The following is a 21,490-nucleotide window of genomic DNA, read 5'->3' on the forward strand; positions in this document are numbered from 1 at the left end:
AATTCACTCCAGGAAAAGCTTACTTCTGTCTCACTTTGTTTGGATTACCCTAATTATGAAGGCCATGTAGGTATATATTTTTGTTTGCTTGCTTGCTTGTTTTTTTTTTGTTTTTGTTTGTTTGTTTGTTTGTTTTTAATGAATTAGGCTGCGAGAAGTCTCTTGGAGGCCTGGTACACTTCCCTTTCTCGTTGGTAAATCTCCTCTCTCTGCTAAACAAACAGCCGCATTCACAGAGTCATACCCATCTTTCATAACTTAAAATCTGTTGCCATTCTTAGACAAAGAAGCTCTGTAGGAAAGGATAATGCGATTAGGATGGGGGCTGGCTGGAGGAGCAGGAACAGCCAGGCAAGACTGCCCTCCTTGCCAGGTTCCCGACAGAAATAGCAGGGGCAGCAGGTGAGAAGCCGGTGCCTGGGTTCAAATCCCGGCTGCAACACTTACTTTCTGGGGGACTTTGCAAATGACTAAACCTCTGAGTGCCTCTAATTCTACATCTGTAAAGTGGGAACAATTATAATATCTACCCTGTAGGATTACTGGCAGATAAAATAAATTAGCATATGTAAAGTGCTGCTACATAGCAGAATAAGTGCTAATTCAGTATTTGTTATTAATTGTGCGTGTGATTAGTGTCCGCACAGGGAAGTTCTTCTGCATGAAATGAGGCTACCCAAATGTTGCTCCATTCCTGGGGAGGTGCATTGGTGCAGGCAGAGGACTTGTTTCAAGGTAATTCAGGACTAGTAGGTTTCTTCTCTTTCCAGTTTCCCCTCAAGGCTCCAGCCGAGATTAGGAAAGGTGGGTCTAGAACATAGCTGGAAAAAGATGAGAAGCCCAGAGAGAGCCGAAGTCTTCCTAGAGCAGCTGGAATAGTTCCTGATGAATTTGCCCCTGGGTTGCTTTACCCAGATGATAGTCACACAAAGAGAGAGACAGAGAAGGGAGGGATCAGGGTATGGAGAGGAGGAGTAAGAGAGACAGGTGGTTGACAGAGATTGGGGCTCACCCCTGGCCTGGTGGCTTCCCTTCCGCCACCAGAAGGAAATGTGGTAACCAGAGCCAGACAGGTGGATCAACTGCCTAGCATCACTTGCCACAAGTCTGAACCATCCTGTCACATGAGGGACATGAAAGGAACAGAACTCAAGCAAAGAAAGGTCCATGAGAATCAGGCAGCCCTGGGGCCATCTCCGTAGGAACTGCCAGCAGGTCCCTTCCTCCTTCTTCCCTCTGCAACCTCAGAAAACAAAATGCCTGCCAGGAGCTCAGAGGACAGATCCTTGGCCAGCACAGCCCTAGACAGAAAGTGTGTTACGTTGTAGTCTAGACCAGCAGTTCTCAAAGTTGGCTGTCCACTGACTCACCAGAGATCTGCTTGAAATACGAGGGTGGCCCCGAGAGTCTGCAGTTCTAACAAGCTCCCAGGAGATGTCCCTGCTGTTGGACCAACAACCTCACTCTGAGCAGCAAGAGTCTTCTAGACGAACAGAGTCCTAGAGTAGCATACAGGAACTCCTCCTTGGATTGGTGGCACAGCTGTGTGCACTTGAACTTGGGCACCTGCTTCTTGGAACAAAATGACAAGAAATGTTCCATTCGTTGATTCTGACCCCAACTATGAAGGAATAAGGAGGGGAACACGGAGGACAAAGGTGATGATCTTGGCCAACCAGTTTTGTGAGTGATTTTTCCAGTCTATTCACAAGCTCGAGTTGGCTTGGGAAAGCGTGATGTGAATATTGCAGCCTGGTGACATTCCACGAACTCTCAGCTTATGCCTTAAATTGGAGGATGTGGAACAACATCATTCATTATCTTCATGGTGATAGATGATGATTCCAAATGGCATTTTCAAAAACCTTATTCCTGACAACTACCCAAATCTTATTAGTCCCTCAGTGAAGCTATCATTAATTACACAATTCTTACATAACAGGGCTTTACCTCCATGATTTTATTTAACTCCCCTCCCCAAAATACTTGAAGATAGAGATCATCACCTCAGTTTTACCATGGAAGGAATTGAGGCACAGAGAGCTTAGTTGTTGAAAGGTGACCCAGCTGTGCAAAGACTGTGGCAGGATAGAAACCCAGGTGGGTCTAACTTCATTTCTTCTCTCTTGCCTCCAACTCCATGCCATCCCATAGATAATAGAATAATTATTTTACTATATTTTTATTTACTTATGTTTATTTAAAAGGGAGAGAGAGAGAGAGGGATTGAGAGAGTGAGACAGTGAGAGTGAGAATGAGAGCGAGAGAGATCTTGTCCACTGATTCACTCCCCAAATCTCTGCAACAGCCAGGGCTGGGCCAGGCTGGCACTGGGAGCTGGGAACTTATTCTGGGTTTCTGTGGGGGTGTCAGGGTCCCAACTACTTAAGACATCCTCTGCTAAGTCCCAGGGTACATGTTAGCAGAAGCTGAAATTGGGTGTGAAGCCAGGACTCGAACCCAAGCACTTCCTTACGGGATGCAGGAGTCCAAACTGACATCTTAACAGCAATGGGAAATGCCCGCTGCCAGAATAATTATGTTAAACTCAGAGACCTTTCATTCCTTAAAAGGAAGTTCACGTCTCATAGTTATTCAATATCAACTGACTCCGTTACTGTGAATTGTCGAAAATTCAATCAAGCTGAAATTTTGAGAACTTGTACAAGTGCCTTCTAAGTCCCCACCTTTCTTCTCATAATCTTGCATTCTTTGTTCTTAGAAAATGCTCCCCAATTTAAAAACTTTGGTCTTCGCAGACTCTGGATCCAATCCTGCCGCATAAATCTTTAAAGCATTTCCAATAAGCTTGGGCTCACTCACCTCCTGTTCAGAGGTGCTCACCACCCAAAGGGAGTTCGTTTCATTTCACATAGCTCCAATTCTTCACAAGTTCCTTTTTGTATTTATTTATCCTTTGACCCACATCTCCCCAGTCCAGAAGTTCTTTTAATACTGTGCCAAATCTACCTCCTGACAGCATTCATTGATTGATCTTAGTTCAGTGCTCTGAAACAACACAGAGAGAGCTGAACTTCTCCCCACCTAATGGCCCTGAAAACACTGCAGAACATACCAGAGCCCTCCCCACTGTCATCCCCAGTGCTCACCACCATCCCTGCTTTGGCCATCCTGGCCCGTCTCTTCGTTCAGTTGTTTATATCCTTTTTTTTTAAAGGATAATTTTTATTTAATAAATCTAAATTTCATAGGTACAGCTTTTAGAAATATAGTGGTTCTTCCCCCCCATTCCCGCCCTCCCACCCCCACTCCCATCCCGCCTCCTACTCCCTCTCCCATTCCATTCTTCATTAAGATTTGTTTTTAATTCACTTTACATACAGAAGACCAACACTATACTAAGTAGAGGTTTCCACTATTTGCACCCACACAGACACACAAAATACAAAGTACTGTTTGAAGACTAGTTTTACCGTTAATTCTCATAGTACACCTCATTAAGGATAGAAGTCCAACATGGGGAGTAAGTGCACAGTGACTCCTGTTGTTGACTTACCAATTAACACTCTTATTTTTTATGTCAGTGACCACCCAAGGCTCTTGACTTAAACTGCCAAGGTTATGGAAGCCTTTAGAGTCCATAAACTCTGTCAGTATTTAGACAGGGCCATAAGCAAAGTAGAAGTTCTCTTCTCCCTTCGGAGAAAAGCACGTCCTTTGGTTGCCCCTTCTTTCCATGGGGACCTTACTCACAGAGAATTTCATGCAGAACATGTCTTTGCCACTATGTTTTGGTTTTCCATGCCTTAAATACTCTCATGGATGTTCATCCAGATCTGAGTGCCTTAGGGGCTGATTCAGGTCAGAGTGCTATTTAGGGTTTTTGTCATTCTATGAGTCTGCTGTATGAACTGCTTCCCATGATGGAACTTTCTCTCCTTAGTAATTCTATCTATTGTTATTACCAGGCACTTGGTCTTATTTATGTGATCCCTTTGACTTTTAATCCTATCTATCTGATTGATTCCACACTTAATATGATCACCTTATCACATAAGATGGGATTAGTACCACCCAGCTTAATGGGATTTGGAGTCCCATGGGAAGTTTTTAGTTTCACCCTTAGGAGTAAGTCTGTGGGAATATGTGCTGATCTATACCTCCTCCCTCTCTCATTCCCACTCTTATTTTTAACGGGGATCTATTTTCAATTGACTTAATACATCTATGATTAACTCTATGCTAAGTAAGGAGTTCAACGAACAGTATTAACTAGAAAAAAAAAAAAAGAAATAATAAACTGGTCCTTGACAGTCAAGACAAGGGCTGTTCAAGTTACTGCTTTTCATAGTGTCAGTTTCACTTCTACAGGTTATTTTTTTGGTGCTCTGTTAGTTATCACAGATCAGGGAGAACATATGGTATTTGTCCCTTTGGGACTGGCTTATTTCACTAAATATGATGTTTTCCAGATTCATCTGTTTAGTTGAAAATGACTGGATTTCATTTTTTTAGCCATTATGTAGTATTCCATAGAGTATATATCCCATAGTTTCTGTATCCAGTTTTCCATTGATGGACATTTAGGTTGACTCCATATATTAGCTATTGTGAACAGAGCTGCAATAAACATGGAGGTCCAGATAGTTCTTTTATTTGCTGATTTCATTTCCTTTGGGTAAATTCCGAAGAGTGGAAAGGCTGGGTCATATGGTAGGACTAGATTCAGATTTCCATAGTGGTTTTACCAGTTTGCATTTCCACCGACAGTGGACTAGGGTACCTTCCCCCCCACATCCTCGCCAGCATTTGTTGTTTGTTGATTTCTGTATGAAAGTCATTCTAACTAGAATGAAGTGAAACCTCACTGTGGTTTTGATTTGCATCTCCCTGATGGCTAGTGATCCTGAGCATTTTTTTCATGTATATGTAGGGCATTTGGATTTCCTTTTTGAGAAATGCCTGTATAAGTCCTTTGCCCACTTCTTGACTGGGTTGTTTGCTTTGCTATTGTTGAGGTTTTTTTTTTTTTTTAATCCCTTTATATATTCTGTTATTAATTCTTTATCAGTTGCATGGTTTGCAAATAATTTCTCATTCTGTTGGTTGCCTCTTTACTTTCCTGACTGTTTCTTTTGTTGTACAGAAGCTTCTCAATTTGATGTAATCCCACTCATTAATCTTGGTTTTTATTGCCTGTGCCTCTGGGGTCTTTTCCAGGAATGCTTTGCCTATGCTGATGTCTTGCAGGGTTTCCCTAATGCTCTCTAGTAATTTGATGGTATCAGGTCCCAGATTTAGGTCTTTAGTCCATTTTGAATGGGTTTTTGTGTAAGGTAAGGTGTAAGGGTCCTGCTTCACACTTCTGCATGTGGAAACCCAGTTTTCACAGCACCATTTGTTGAAGAGGCTGTCCTTGCTCTAGGGAATGGTTTTAGCTCCTTGGTCGAATATAAGTTGATTGTAGATGCTTGGATTGATTTTTGGTGTTTCTATTCTGTTCTATTGGTCTATCTGTTTTTGTACCAGTACCAGGCTGTTTTGATTATAACTTCCTTGTAGTATGTCTTGAAATCTGGTATTTTTATTTCTCCAGCTTTATTTTTGTTGTATAAGATTGCTTTAGCTACCCAAGGTCTCTTGTGTTTCCAAATGAATTTCAACATCATTTTTCTAGACCTGAGAAGAATGTCTTTGGTATTTTGATTGGTATTGCATTGAATCTGTAAATTATTTTTGGAAGAATGGACATTTTGATGATATTGATTCTTCCAATCAAGGATCATGGAAGTTTTTTTTTTCCAATTTTTGGTGTCTTCTTCTATTTCTTTTTTTTAAAGTTTTGCAATTCTCATCATAGAGGTCTTTGACCTCCTTGCTTAAATTTATTCCAAGGTATTTAATTTTTTTGTAGCTATTGTGAATGGGATAGATCTTAGAAGTTCTTTCTCAGCTGTGGCACTGTCTGTGCATACAAAGGCTGTTATTTTTTGTGTGTTGATTTTATATCCTGCTATTTTACCAAACTCTTCTATGAGTTCCACTAGTCTCCTAGTGGAGTCTTTTGGATTCCATATATATATATAATCATATCATTGGCAGATAAGGATAGTTTGACTTCATCCTTACTAATCTGAATCCCTTTGATTTCTTTTTCTTGCCTGATGGCTCTGGCTAAAACTTCCAGGACTATATTGGATAGCAGTGGAGAGAGTGGGAATCCTTGTCTGGTTCCAGATCTCAGTGGGAATGATTCCAGCTTTTCCCTATTCATAAGGATGCTGGCTGTGGGTTTGTCACAAATAGCCTTATTTATGTTGAGTAATATTCCTTCTAGATCCAATTTGCTTAGAGTTTTCATCATGAAAGGGTGTTGTATTTTATCAAATGCTTTCTCTGCATCTATTGAGATAATCATGGTTTTGTTCTTCAATTTGTTAATGTGATATATCATTTGGGAGGATTCTCTCCCTTTCAATTGTTTTTAATAGCTTGAGAAGAATAGGAGTTGGTTCTTTTTTAAATATTTGATAGAATTCAGCAGTGAAGCCTTCTAGACATGGGCTTTTCTTTATTGGGAGGGCCTTTATTACTGATTCAATTTCTGTCTTGGTTATGGGTCAGTTTAGGTTTTTTATGTCTTCATGGCTCAATATAGGTTGATTGTATGTCTCCCCAGAAATCTGTCCATTTCTTCTAGGTTTCCCAGTTTGTTAGCATACAGCTCTTTGTAGTAATTTCTAAAGATTCTTTTTATTTCTCTGGTGTCTGTTGTTACATTTCCTTTTTCATCTCTAATTTTATTGATTTGGGTCTTCTCTCTCCTTTGTTTGGTTAGTAGGGCCAATGGTGTGTCCATTTTGTTTATTTTTTCAAAAAACCATCTCTTCATTTTGCTGATCTTTTGGACTTTTTTTTGGTTTCAATTTTATTGATTTCTTCTCTAATTTTAGTTATTCTTTCCTTCTACTGCTTTTGGACTTGGTTTGCTGTTTTTTTTTTTTTTTTTTTTTTTTTTTTTTTTTTTTCTAGATCCTTGACATGCATAGATAGCTCATTTATTTGGTGCCTTCCCAGTTTCTATATAGGCACCAATTGCTATAAACTTTTTTTTAAGATTTACTTATTTATTTGAAAGGCAGAGTTACCAGATAAAGAAGGAGAGGCAGAGAGAAAGAGGTCTTCCATCTGCTGCTTCACTCCCCAATTGGCCGAAATGGCCAGAGCTGTGCCAATCCAAAGCCAGGAGCCAGGAGCTTCTTCCGAGTCTCTCACATGGGTGCGGGTGCCCAAGGACTTGGGCCATCTTCTACTGCTTTCCCAGACCACAGCAGAGAGCTGGATAGGAAGTGGAGCAGCCAGGACTTGAACTGGCACCCATATGGGATGCCAGCACTGCAGGTGGCAGATTTATATGCTATACCATAGCGCCGGCCCCTAAACTTTCCTTTTAACACTGCTTTAGCTGTATGCCACAAATTTTGGTATATTGTATTGTCATCTTCATTTGTTTCCAGAAATTTTTTGATTTCTCTTTTGATTTCTTCTATGAACCACTGTTCATTCAGTAACATGTTGTCCATTCTCCAAGTATTGTTCATATCCTTTAAAAACATCCCCTATCAGAGTTCCTGGATTTAAGTCTCAGCTGTGCTTCCGGTGCAGCTTCCTGCTAATGCACACCCTGGGAGGCAGCAGTGATGACTCCAGTCCCTCGGGTCCCTGCCTCACGCTTGGGAGATCCAGATTGAATTCTGAACTCTCAGTTTCAGCCTGGTCCAATCTTGGCTAGTGTATGCATGTGGGGAGTGAGTGAGCAGATGAATGATCTCTGCCTATCTCTCCCTTGCTGTCTCCCACATAAAATAAATAAATCAATAAAGTTTTAAAAGTATGAAATAGAGGCACTATTCTGTTACTCTTTTACCTCTGTCTCCTTTCTTTACATTTTTTTTCTTAAAAAAATAATTTTATGGTTGGAAGGCAGAAAGATAAAGACAGAGAGACAGGAACATCTCCTAGGTGATGATTTGTTCCCTCAAATGCCTAAAACAGCCAAGGCTGGGCAGGGCCAAAGCTAGGTCTCCCATGTGAGTGGCAGGGACTCAAGTACTTGAACCACAATCTGCTGCCTCCCGAAATTCGCATCAGCAGGAACCGGGAATTGGAAGCAGAGACAGAGACGGGATGCAAACCAGGCATTCCTCTCTGGGATGCAGGCATCCCAGGTGGTATCTTAATTGTTGTGCCAAATGGCCACCCCAGTGTGAATTTTTTAGATGATCAAGGGAGACTTCTGGATGACTGGAGATAACAATTGTACAGATTCTCAGGTTTTTAATATAACATAAAATGGGTTAAAGTCACATTTTCTTCTCAAATCTTAAAGTCCCGTTTTCAACTCTTTCTTGTCTGTTTTTAAGTCTACTAGTATTTCATTAAAATAATAAACTTGCTTTCCTCCACTTTGATTAATGCTCTATGAATCTCAAAATAAACACAAAAATTTCTAAAATTCAATATGGGAAATAAATTAATTAGAGTGCACTAGATATTTCAAGCCACATTGCTAAATTTAATATAATTAATTGTTCCAAGCATTTCAAATACCTGAAAAGGTCAATTCATGGCCCTACTAAATAAGGAGCATGTATGAAATAGCTGTCAGTCTTTGGAGTGAGGGGAAGCTTTGCCTCCTCTGTGATACCAGCATTTTTACCCCTTATGATGACAGACTGCAGCCAATCATGTTCCTCTGCTTGCTCTTGCCACTAGGAAGCTCAAGGTCAAAATCAAAAGTGCAGTCAAAACATCTGGGTTATCACTGGAGGTAGTCAGATTTATTTTCTATTTCTCGTTGGGTTGGTTTTCTATTTTCCTTCATAGGTTACTATTTTATTACATATGACTCAAGTCCTGTGTGAAGAATTGTGTTATCAATGAAAATGAATAAAGAAACAGAACCTGAATGTGATTCTGATAGTTCTGAGAATTCATACCCATCACTCAAGTTCAGTGTCTGCCAGCTGCTTGCTAGGGAGAACAACTGATTAGAATATTGGGGTGCTGCCTTTGGGATACATGCCTCCAGCTCCCCTTCCAGTGAGTTTCATGGAATTCTAGTCATTTGTCTATGATGGGGTACCAATATTTTATTTGCATAGGTCACAACCTAAAGCTTTAAAATTCATCAATTCAATAAGCTTTGGATGCTTACCATGGGCTGCACATTCTTCCATACATTTAGGAGTGAGTTGTCTATGCCAGGGGAGGGACGGTGGTGGAGGAATAACAGGAATCCACTCCTAATGTCCTAGAGAAGACAACTCTGCCTAAATCCTACAATAAATAAATATATATGTTAATATATTAATATATTATATGTATAATATATTATATATATTATATATATGTTAATATATATCCCTACATAAATAAATATATTTGTTAATAAACTGTGAAGAGCATTCAGACTGGTATTATTCTTTCTAAGTTGGATTCTGAGAATAGAATAAAATAGGGCTCACTTGTTGGTTAAGGAATTTTTTTTCATGCCACATCACACACCATCAGGGTTATGTTGGGTAGCACCATGTGTGGTCTCCTGGAGGTGCTCCTAAAGCCACTTGTTCTAAATGAACTAAGTCCACGGAGCTGGGGGCTAATTTCCTGGTTGGCTATGCTCTTAGTGACTTTAGGGCAAAGACAGAGGCTTGTGGCCTCTCCTTTGCTATCTGTTTCCCAGACAAAAGTGAAGCAGCTTAATGGTTACTTCAACAATGAGCTTCCCAAAGGAAAGTAATCACTTCAAGTGGTATGTGGGCCCAGGTTACTCTCTCAAAATATTAAATAAAGTAACTCTTGGAGGTATCACATCTACCCAGGTACCCACAGCTCTGCTGGGGATAGTAGGTTTGTAGTCTCAGCTGGGCAGGAGCCGAGGGCTTGCACTGGCCGAGGAGCCGTGGGTTTAGCATGAGTGTGTATAGCCTAGAAGACTCCTCTGTTGAACAAATGATTGACTGACATGCTAGGCCCTAGAAAGTGAGGACCAGTGGACATTGTAATTTTTTTTTTAAGTTCTAAATTTTTATTTATTTGAGAGGCAGAGAGACAGAGGGCTCCATTCTGCTGGTTCACTTCCCCAAACACCCACAACAGTGATGGATGGGCCAGGACCAACGTTGGGAGCCAGGAACGCAATCCAGGTGGGTGGCAGGAACCCAAGTTCTCAAGCTTCCACCATTGCCTCCCAGGGTGTGCATCAGGAGGAAGCTGCAGGCAGAAGCTGGAGCCACATATCCAACCCAGGCACTCCAATGTAGGACATGGGTGGTGTAAACCACTAGGCAAAATCCTGCACCCTCTGGTTTAAAAAATTTTTTTTTGAGTTTTTATTTTGAGAGGTAAGGAGACAGACTTGGGGAGGGGGAGGAGGAAGAAAGATTTTATATCAGAAATATCTGTGAAAAATTCCAACAACACTTTTCCCAATGCCATCTGAGCATTGATGTAGGTGTGTAGAACAAGGCACAGGAGATGCACTTGGATTTTCCATGTGTTTTGCAGCATAATTGGGAATATGCACCTGCTGCTCCTACAAAGCAGGATGGGGGCAGGGAGAGCCCATGGCGCTGGTTGGTTGGTTTGTTCTCCTCAAACTCCTAGGTTGCTACTAGAATTTTTGTAAGGCAGGGTGGGGATTTGGGGAGGAAGCAGAGACCAGCATCCATATGTTGACTACGATTTCCTGAGGTTTCGTTCCTGTGAACGAAACTGGTTGACACTCAGTGTTGCTATGACCCCAAAAGCTGCTATCCCTGGACAAATAACTGGTGTCCTTGTCCTTCCTTGCCCCAACATTCTTTCCGCATCTGCTGGAGTCCTCTACCCAGCAGCCATAAGGGGAGCCTGTGGGTAGTCTGAGCATTATGCCAATGTTCAATCTGAGTGATCAGCGTTGTTAAATATTTAGAGAAAGAACACTGATCCCCTGTGTGTGCCTGTGAATGTACACACTGGGTCCTGATATAAAATACACTTATTCCTTTGAGTCATAATAAAAGAAAGTTTGAAAGCCACTGCTATGGGGGTTATATGAGCATAGGAAAGAAACTTAGTAGAGTAATTGTGTCCTTGGGAGAAAGACCACCTGATGGGCATGAAGCTGAGAAGTTTGTAGAATCTATATTTATACTGCTAAAGAAGAAAATTATTCATGGTATTTGTTAAAGATGGGAAAGACAACTTCATACTTGCCATGAGACTGAGATGATGTAGGGGCCACTGCAGTGGGGTCTTCATTTTTTTTAAAAGATTTATTTATTTATTTGAAAGGCAGAGTTACAGAGAGACAGAGGCAGAGAGAGAGACAGAGGCAGAGAAAGAGAGAGAGAGAGAGAGAGCAAAAGAGAGGGCTTCCATTCGCTGGTTCACTTCCTAAATGGCTGCAATGGCCGGAGCTGAGCTAATCTGAAATCAGGAGCCAGGAGCTTCTTCTGGGTCTCCCTCGTGGGTGCAGGGGTCCAAGGGCTTGGGCCATCTTCTAGTGCTTTCCCAGGCCAAAGCAGAGGGCTGGATCAGAAGTGGAGCAGCCAGGACTCAAACCAATGCCCATATGGGATGCCAGCACTGCAGGCGGCGGTTTTACCCACTACGCCAAAGCAACGACCCCTGCCGTGGGGTCTTGCGGTGGGAGAGATTGGATTCAACTGTGAGTAGAACAAGGAGAAGCAGAGATCAGAGAATAGATATTGACCAAGAGGAAATAGCCAAGGCAAGGGAGCAGTGGCTAAAATGATTGGAAAAGACTGTTGCTGATCGGGTGGGCATCTGGGACAGCACTCAAGATGCTACCTGTCGTACCCCATCCCATATTTGCTTGGGTTCAAGTCCAGGCTCTGCTCTGGATTCCAAGTCCTCGCTAATGTTCACCCTGCAGGGCAGCAGGTGATGATTCAATAACTGGGGTCCTTGCCACCCACTTGGGAGATGTGGCTGGAGCTCCAGCCTGCAGCTTTTGGCCTGCCACAGCCTTGGTTGTGGTGGGCACTTGAGAAATGAACCAGCAGATAGATGCACTCTCCGTCTCTCAGCCTTTAAAATAAAACCAAATAAAATAAAGATTATCGCTGAAGATTGACCCAGTTGATCAGACTTCAAGGATGGGGGATAAGGATTTTGATTCAATCTCAAAGGTGGTCAGACACCAAAGGTGTTGGATTTTCAGCAAAATGGCCCAGCAAGAATTTGTGCTGAAACAAGACTGAGACACGGAAGTGCCTGAATCAAGTTTGGCTAAAGAACAGGGTCTTCGTCAGTACCCATCTCTATAGCAAAACTGGCTTCCCACTTAAAGTCATGATATAGACTTCCTAAATTATTTTTAAAAATCATATTGGCTTAAAGGAAAAATTAAGCAAGTCACAGCATAGGTAGGACATACATGAGGAAGGTGGTGTGGGAATGACAGCACCATTGGAAACAGCTCGTCTGTTATACAAGTGACAAAGTGGTGGCACCTAAGAAGTCATTGATTTGTCACTTGCTCCAGGTCTCATGGCTCAGCTGGACCTCCATCAGCTCAGGCTGCTAAAACAATATCCTAGGCTGGGTGGGCCACAAGCAACAGACTTTTATTTCTCATGCCTATGGGGTCTGGATGTCTGAGCTCAGGATGCTAGCTGGGTCCTCTTTTGGTGAGGGCCCTCTGAGGGTTACAGCCACCTGACCTTGAATGGTGCCTTCCCATGATGGACAGCAAGGCAGTAGGAAGCAAGCATTCTCCTGCCTCTTCCAAGGGCACTAATCTCATTCATGGGAGCTGCAAATCATGACCTCATCTAAGCCTAATTAGCTCCCAAAGACCTACCTCCTAATATCGGCATTCTGGGGGTGGGGTGGGGGGGCAGAACTCCAGCACAGGAGTTGGAGTTGTGGGGGGGGGCACACACAGACATTCAGTCTGTAACAAGCACAGGGCTGAAAGCTTTTGATCCCTCCAATAAAAAGCAGGGCTTGCAACTATGTTTCATTGTTATCGGTAGAACTACTTAAGTGTGGAGCCCAGAATGTTTAGGATACTTTGTAGATCTAGGCTGAATGGCCAAGTATTATTTTTATCCTGTGGTTCACAGCCAGTGACGTTGCCTGTCTGCAGCAGGTTTTCTAAAGTAAGCAAACTACAAGGAATGCCCCAGTTCACGAGACTGCAAAATGTCGTCCTCCATTCATTATGGTGAACGGGGTTGGGGGGGCGGGGACCCCAGGATGGAGAGGATCAACTAGAGGCAAGGAACACTTTTGTGCTTTCTTATATTACGCCCGAGGAGGGGGTAGGGCGGGGGAGCTGGTTATTTAAGGATCCTAGGCTCATTTTATGGGATGGGGTAGACAATACCACGTAATTCTTGACTGGAACTGCTTTGCCTTGCTGCACAACGTTGCAAAGGCAATGCCAGTCAAGTGCAGCACTTGGGACCCCCTCACCCTTATGCACCCAAGGCTGTCTGTGTGTGGGTGGAGGGGGTGGTTTGCGCAGGCAGGTGCCTGGTCCCCAAGGCCACTTCCACGTTTGGTCACTTACTTCCACGTGACCAGGCACCGATCCTAGTTCAGGGGCCTCGCCCCGACTTCACGACTTTGGAGGGAAGCTGCGGCCAGGGCAGTGCGCAGGAGAGCCGGGACAGCCAGACAGGAGGTGCACCTGCCTAGAGGGCAGCTTAGGCTGAACTCCGAGCCAGGGCTGACCCACCCGGGGCCGGGCTTTCTTTCCCTCGTCTGGAGGATCTTGTGAGATCCAGAAGGGGAACGCGCCCGCCGGCCAGCCCCCAGGACACCAGCTGGCCAGAGGCCACCCGCAGACCCGGGAGGTCCCGCTCCGCGGGAAAACAAACAGGCCTTAGCCTGGAAGCGAGAGGCCCCGGAAGGCAAGGTGAGCAAAGAAAGGCGAGGAGAAGGCGCGGCCGCCAAGGAGCCGGGTTCATTCAAACCCCGAGGCCGGCAAACCCCGCCTCCCCACGCCGCCGCCCGCTCAATCGCCGCGCGCCGCGGGTGTGCGCTCGCCCCGCCGGGAGCGGCTTGCAGCCGAGGGGGCGGCGGCAGAGGTGGCTGGGGCAGCCCCGCGCGGCGGATAGGCCCAGACTAGCGACACCCATTCCCCCTCCCCCTCGCTCAGCTCTACTCCCACTCGGCCCCGGCCACGCCCTGCCGCCACCGCCCCCTCGGGCTGCTTTCCGCCCAGCAGCCAGGCCGCGGCCGGGGGCGGGAAGGGAGGCGGTGCCTTCCGCCCGCGGTCGCCGGAAACTACAAGGGCCGACAGGCTTTGCGGCAGCGTCGCCCCGCCCCCTTTCTCCCACCACTCAGCGCGCGTCACCGGTGCCTCAGCCAATGGAAGCCGAGCCGGGGAAAAAGGGCGCCCGGGTCCGGATGCGCCTCAGGAAAGCCATGCTCCCTGCGCGGGGGCAGTGGGCTCGCCGGCCGCCGTGCCGAGTGGGCCGAGGGTCCGCGCGGGCGCCGCTCTCGCCTTGCCGGAGCGCTAGCCCCACTCCTCCTCTCAGGGGCCGGCGGCGGCGGCGGGTGGGATGCCGGCGCGGGCTTCTTGAGTGGCGGGCGCCGGGGAGTGAGTAGGGGGCGGGATATCCTGAGACAACAAGTTCGGCTGCATGGAGAGCCTGGCGGCAGCGCGCCTCAACTAAGAAGGCCGGGCGAGGCGAGGCGAGCGCGAGAGCGGCCCGGGGAGGCGAAGAAGCGCCGCCGAGCGCACAGCCCCGAGGAAAGGGGGTGGAGAGGGGGCGGCCCCCGCGCCCCGGCCCCCGGCAGGTCGGCGGCCAATCCGCTGGGGGAAGGGGTGGAGAGTCGGCGGCTCCGGCGGAGAGAGGCCGAGGGGGGTGGGGAGTCGGCCGCGCTCGCGCCGCCCTGGCCCCGCCCCCCGCCCGCGCCGCGCGCCGCCGCTGTCAATCAAGGGCGAGTCAGCCGGGCTCGGGCGGAGAGAGGAGCTGCTACGCCACAGCCCAGCGGCGGCCATTCGCGGAAAAAGAGGCAGAGCCTGTGCCAGCTACAGCCTCCTCCGAGCCTCGGCGGGCGGGCGGGACCGGCCTCTCCTCCCGCCTCGCCCCCACCCCCACCCACCTCGAGCCCAGTGTCTCCGGCGGAGGGTTCGTCCCCGTTCATGCGGGATGAGCGGTACGTATTCTCCACCCCCCTCGGGCTGCTTCGCCGCCTCCCGCCCGCCCCAGACCCCGCGCGCTGCGCCCCCTCCCCCGGGGGCCGCGAGATGCTGGCCGGGGAGGCGGCTCGCGTTTTGTCCCTGCGGTCGGGGCAGCCTCCTCCTGGCGTGTCGCTCCGGAGCCGCGGGGTCGGGTTTCCACAGCCACGTTTCGTGGCGCCCCCTCCTCCGCCGCCACCCCCCTGCCGGCGAGCGTGGATCGCGGCTTGGATGGAGATTAATGTCCGCGGGGAGGAGGGGACGGCGAATAATAATAATCCTAATAACCTGTTGTCGTGCGTTTGGGGGGGGGTTGCAGATCAGAAGAAGGAGGAGGAGGAGGAGGCGGCGGCGGCAGCGGCGGCGATGGCTACGGAAGGAGGGAAAACCTCTGAGCCAGAGAATAACAATAAAAAACCTAAAACCTCAGGCTCCCAGGTAAAGGCAGACGTGCGTAGATACGTGTGTGTGTGTGTGTATACATATTAAAAAAAATAAAATATGCATCGCAGAACGACAGGGGAGACAGCGAGTTCTGGCCCTTTAAATGCCCAGAAGTAAAGCACAGAATAAAAACATTGATCCGCTCCAAGCATCTTCTCTGAGAGTGAGCAACTTAAATGGTAGTTCACGACGGTCTCGCGCGTTTCAGGGCGCAGCGTTGCCTGACAATTACATCAGGAGCTCGGGCTGTCCCCCCCCCTCCCCGGTGTGTGTTCCCAAGGGGTAGGGGAGAGTTCGGGAAATTGACACCTTGAGAAAGTTTCTTAGAGGTCTGCCTTGATTTAAAGGGTAGATTCTGCCTCCTTGTCCCTGGAGCTCTTGCCTACTCTTGTTCCCATTTGCTTTTGGATTTCTGCCGCTTCCCAAGTTCTGGTAGGGTAGAGCTGTCAAAGTACATACATACATACATACATACATAAAATACCCCCTCCCAACTGCTGGTGTCCACTAAACCCACCCCCTTTTTTTCCCCCCCTTCTCCTCTGCCATCCTATTTTGGATAGGACTCTCAGCCCTCTCCTCTGGCTTTACTGGCAGCTACTTGCAGCAAAATAGGGACTCCTGGTGAAAACCAAGCGACTGGACAGCAGCAGATTATTATAGACCCAAGCCAAGGACTGGTGCAGCTTCAGAATCAACCACAACAGCTAGAACTGGTCACCACGCAACTCGCTGGGAACGCCTGGCAACTTGTTGCTTCCACTCCACCCGCTTCAAAAGAGAATAACGTTTCTCAGCCCGCCTCTAGTTCGTCTAGTTCTTCCAGCAGTAATAACGGGAGTGCATCTCCTACAAAAGCCAAGTCAGGGAACTCTTCCGCCCCCGGTCAGTTTCAAGTCCTACAAGTGCAAAACCCAAGTGGTAGCGTCCAGTACCAAGTGATCCCACAGCTGCAGGCGGTGGAAGGGCAGCAAATTCAAATCAATCCAAGCAGTAGTTCATCTCTCCAGGATTTGCAGGGTCAAATTCAGCTCATTTCTGCAGGTAATAATCAAGCTATACTCACAGCTGCTAACAGGACAGCTTCCGGGAACATCCTTGCTCAAAACCTGGCCAACCAGACAGTTCCTGTCCAAATCAGACCTGGGGTTTCAATACCACTGCAATTACAGACCCTTCCCGGTACTCAGGCGCAAGTTGTAACAACCCTGCCAATTAACATTGGAGGAGTGACGTTGGCTTTGCCAGTGATCAATAATGTGACTGCTGGAGGAGGGACCGGGCAGGTGGGCCAGCCTGCCACGACTACCGACAGCGGGACTTCCAATGGGAATCAGTTAGCCTCCACCCCCACCACCACCACGGCTTCCGCCAGTACCATGCCAGAGTCTCCCTCCTCCTCGACCACCTGCACGACCACCGCCTCGACATCCCTGACGAGCAGTGACACCCTGGTGAGCTCGGCCGACACGGGCCAGTACGCAAGCACATCCGCCAGTAGTTCTGAACGCACCGTGGAAGACTCTCAGCCAGCGCCCACGGAGTCTGAAGCGCAGAGCTCCAGTCAGCTCCAGCCTAACGGAATACAGAATGCCCAGGATCAGCCCAACTCTCTCCAGCAGGTGCAGATCGTAGGCCAGCCCATCTTGCAGCAGATCCAGATCCAGCAGCCTCAGCAGCAGATCATCCAGGCTATTCCGCCACAGTCCTTTCAGCTGCAGTCAGGGCAGACGATTCAGACTATCCAGCAGCAGCCTCTGCAGAATGTTCAACTGCAAGCGGTCAACCCGACTCAGGTGCTTATCAGGGCTCCAACTTTAACACCTTCAGGGCAAATCAGTTGGCAAACTGTACAGGTTCAGAATATTCAGAGTCTCTCAAATTTGCAAGTGCAGAATGCTGGGTTATCCCAACAATTAACCATCACCCCAGTGTCTTCAAGTGGTGGCACAACTCTTGCCCAGATAGCTCCTGTGGCTGTTGCTGGTGCCCCAATAACTTTGAATACTGCCCAGCTCGCTTCAGTGCCTAACCTTCAGACAGTGAGCGTTGCCAACCTGGGTGCTGCAGGCGTTCAAGTGCAGGGAGTTCCAGTAACAATCACTAGTGTCGCAGGTAAGTCTTCTTTCCTGGCTTTTTCAGTGGTTTTGGTAATGATTGGTTAATTGCCTGTTCTCTGCCAACTCTTAGATTGGGCATAGGCCTCTGAAGCAAGATAAGCTTATGGAATCAACAATGTAGATGGGAACATTGGACCCACAACCGTAACTCTGTAGTGACGTTAGCATTCGTTTTTATATTTTAAATGTGTTAGATCGTCCTTAACAGCTATCCTTTGGTGGGACAGAACTTTCTAATTAAGAGCCATAATTGCCTTTTGTAATTTTGAGATCATGTTTGAGCATATTTAAACTCCTGAGAGTTTGAGAATGATGGTTCTCATTGAGGGAAAGCTTGCATTCAGTTGGCCTGTAGTTGTGAGTCTGTTGAAGTTTTACTCCTGCTGTGTAGCAAGGCCAACTTTACATAGGAAGTTAATTCTTGGGTTTTAGTGTCTGGTCACCAGTGCTTTTGTGTTTTGTTACATTGGGTTGCTTTAGACCAGGTAATGATGCAGTCAAGCAAGAGAATTTCAAGTTGTAAATTGTTCAATTTTGTCTACTTTTCTGCTAATATAAGGACTTGCTCATGATTTTTAAACAAATAATCCTGTTGTAAGATCATAGTCAAGTAAACCTTGTGGTCATTATGTTATCTGTAGGAGTTTAGTGTGAGGTTGGTGGAAGCAATCAAAGATGGAGGCAGTAAAATGCTACTGACTTGAATTAATTGTGGAGAGGTCATTTTCAGACCAGTTAGGAAGCCGCTATCCGTGATGCATATAAACAGGTATTTCTCAGGTACCTGCAGAACCAGTCCCATTGAGTCGTTGCCGTCTTCTGGACCGGTCTTACTGTACCTCCTATCTTTTGTTTTCTGGTAATTAAACGTTTTTCATCAATGCTGGTTGGTGACATCCTAGTTGTGGTTTTAGTGCCTTTCGCACTTTCAGGCCTTGTTAAATATTTCTGTTTTGATCATCTTAGATGAATAAGCTTATCGCTTTTGAAAACTTTTATTGAAACACTTGTAGAAAACATTATGCTGGTGGTCCTCTTTTATGGTTAACACCTAAAGTAGATGTGTGTGTGTAAAATTGGAAATTGCAGAGCCTACTTGTTGTAGAGAACCAAGATTTTATATACATATATATATACATACATGTATGTGTTAAATCTAGATACTACCTCCGCATCAGCCTTCTCCAGTAGAATGTCCAGTGACACTGAAAGTGTTCCCTCCGTGTCCTATCCACATCAGCCACTAGCTACATGTGGCTATGCACAGTTGAAATGTGGCTAGTGTAACTGACAAACCAAATTTTAAGTTTTAATTGAAGTGGCCACGTGCGGCTTGCGGCTGCCAGTACTGACAGCATAGTACTCTAGTCAGCGTTGTGAGTGTGGGTCCTTTTTCCACCTGTAGCTGTCACAACACAGTTACACACATGTTTCTCTGGATTACAGTCCTTACCTTGCTTTGTTCCTACTCTTTCTAAACAATAAGAGTAACTGGGGTGTTGTCAGGAAAGTGTGTTGTTGGTGACTTTGTTGACAGTTTGCGTTGTTCACACACGTCTCATCCCGCCTGTTTAAGTTGGTGGACTGTGGTTAACTAAGAGAACTGAGTAATGTATAATTTAGGTTAGAGACAGTCGATTCTTCTGCCCTCAAACTGGTACCTGTTCGGATCCAGTGCCTGCCCCCGGAGAGGGGAAGCCAGTGTTCCGACCACCCACCTCAGAGTGCTGCAGTGTAAATGCGGGCTCCAGCTTCTGGAACCAGAGTTTTTGGTGCGTGGGGTTGAGGAATTTGCCTTTCAAACAGACTTTCCAGGTGATTCTAAAACTGAAGTTTGAAAACCAAGTCTGGTCATCAGCAGTGACCCAGCAGGTGGGTGTTGAGCTCACCTGCCTCAGTGAATGGATGCAGCTTTTTAGCTTTTGTGTCACAAATATTTCATGAGGGAGCTGCCTGGTGCTGGGCACTCCTAGTCGATGTGGTTATTTTTTCATTTTCAGGGATTTGTTTGCTTTCTTTTTCTTTTTTCTTAAGAGTTTATATGCCTTATGGGGCTTCACTCAATGTGTGAGGAAATTTGAAACTATACATAATTGAATTGTTTTCCCCTGAACCTAAAGACTTTTTAAATTTTGTTGTTGTTGAAGACTTAATGTTCTAATAGATACATGCAATAAATTTAACTTTAAGGATATTAAGGTTTTTTTTTTGAAAATGTATTTGTTTGAAAGGCAGAGTTATACAGAAAGAGGGAGAGAGATCTATCCGCTGGTTCACTCCCCAAATGACTGCAAAGGCCAAGGCTGGGCCAGAGGAAGTCGGGAGCCAGGAACTGCATCAGGGTCTCCCTTGTGGGTGTCAAGAGCCCAAGCACTGGGGTCATTTTCCACTGCTTTCCCAGGTGCATTAGCAGGGAGCTGGTTGGGAAGTGGAGTGCTGGGACTTGAAACTGGTGCTCATGTGGGATGCCAGTGTTGCAGGTGGCTGCTTAACCTACTTTGTCACAGTGCAGGCCCCCATTGAATCATTTTTAAAAGACAGCTGTTTACAGAGACCGGAAGGGTAACTGTTTCTATAAGTCAGTGCAGTTAACGTAGGCCTGGCTTGCAGATTCTGCCCCCTTGCCTAGCACAGTGGGTGCCTAACGAGTACTTTGTTTGTGAAGATATGGAAGGGAGGTGATGGAGAACATCCCAGATTGGAGTTGGGAAGGGGATGATGAACATCCCAGAGCTGGGAAGGAGCTCTGCTCCCATACCTTTCTTTCAGCTTTGATCTTAGACACTGAGCGTGGGACACCAGGTCCTTTGCCGTCTTGAGAAGGGGCAGAATGAACAGTACTAAAACAAGTATAAAACGAGCCCTGGAAGTCTGCGTCAACTTTACTCTGTGTCCCTGTTCACTTTTGAGTACTTATTTCCTCGATTATTTCGTGTCTCCTCCTCTCCACTGTTCTGTGACACCCCCCCTCCCCGAATTGTTTAATTTATGGGAAAAATTTTGCTCCATATTCACAAGTGTTACCAGGGTTTGACAGAGCCATTAGCTTTGACAGAAAGTAGTGGATAGTTCAAGGATTGGAAACTGAACTTCTCACCAGCCATCCCCATGTGCTCGTCAGGAGGTAGAGGAGGAGTGGATAGTGTGGACAGAAAGAGCAAAGCAGCCCTCCACGGCAGATCCAGCGAAACCACCTGCTCAGCTGGGGAGCCTTGTACTTGCTTTGTGAAATGCGAATGCCAGGGACCACCTAGGGAAAACCTCTTTCCTTGGCAGTGCAGTTTGCATAATATGTTTCTGTGCTTTGCTCTCAGCTGCAAATCCCAAGTTCTAGGTGGAGCATCTAGCATTTAACTAGTCAGAACTCTAGTGGGATCCAAGGACATGTACCCTCTGCATACTTTTTGTTTTCTTGTTGGGCTTCTGAATTTGAAGGAAAAGTGGAAGCTTTATTTTAAGTACAATGGTAACCAGTTGTGCTCTGGCGTAACTGAGTGAGGTGACTGGAGAAAGATCTGTGTTCGGATGTGCACTCCAGTAGCTGAAAGCTGTGCTACGGTGATTTCAGGATCTGCTTCTCCTCGGTGAAAGGATTTAGAGCTCACAGGGACCATTGAGATCGAAATCTGTAATTAACTTGCAGCGGTCATCACTTTCACTTACTGGCGACTGCAGTCATCACATACAGTAACTGATCCTGCCATAGGCCTTTTGCTGGATGAATTAATATTTCCTTGTCAATTTCAGTGGAAAGGAACGT

General features: G+C 46.3%; 1 protein-coding gene across 5 annotated transcripts in view; it reads left to right on the forward strand.

Moving 5' to 3' along the window:
* Positions 1 to 14,892: 14,892 nt before the first annotated feature.
* The window catches only part of SP4 (Sp4 transcription factor), an 88,427-nt gene continuing 81,829 nt past the window's right edge, over positions 14,893 to 21,490 (forward strand). For all 5 annotated transcript variants that reach the window (XR_016222505.1, XR_016222506.1, XM_008261509.5 and 2 more), the window contains exons 1-3: positions 14,893 to 15,144; positions 15,486 to 15,604; positions 16,174 to 17,725. Coding sequence is in view for 3 of the 5 variants with exons in the window: in XM_008261509.5 (XP_008259731.1) it covers positions 15,138 to 15,144; positions 15,486 to 15,604; positions 16,174 to 17,725 (1,678 nt within the window). In the remaining 2 variants the exon portion in view is untranslated. The remainder of the gene's footprint in view (positions 15,145 to 15,485; positions 15,605 to 16,173; positions 17,726 to 21,490) is intronic.

Source organism: Oryctolagus cuniculus, chromosome 16 (genome assembly GCF_051225735.1).
Source record: "Oryctolagus cuniculus isolate XC-2025 breed Fujian yellow rabbit chromosome 16, ASM5122573v1, whole genome shotgun sequence".
Lineage (NCBI taxonomy): Eukaryota > Metazoa > Chordata > Mammalia > Lagomorpha > Leporidae > Oryctolagus > Oryctolagus cuniculus.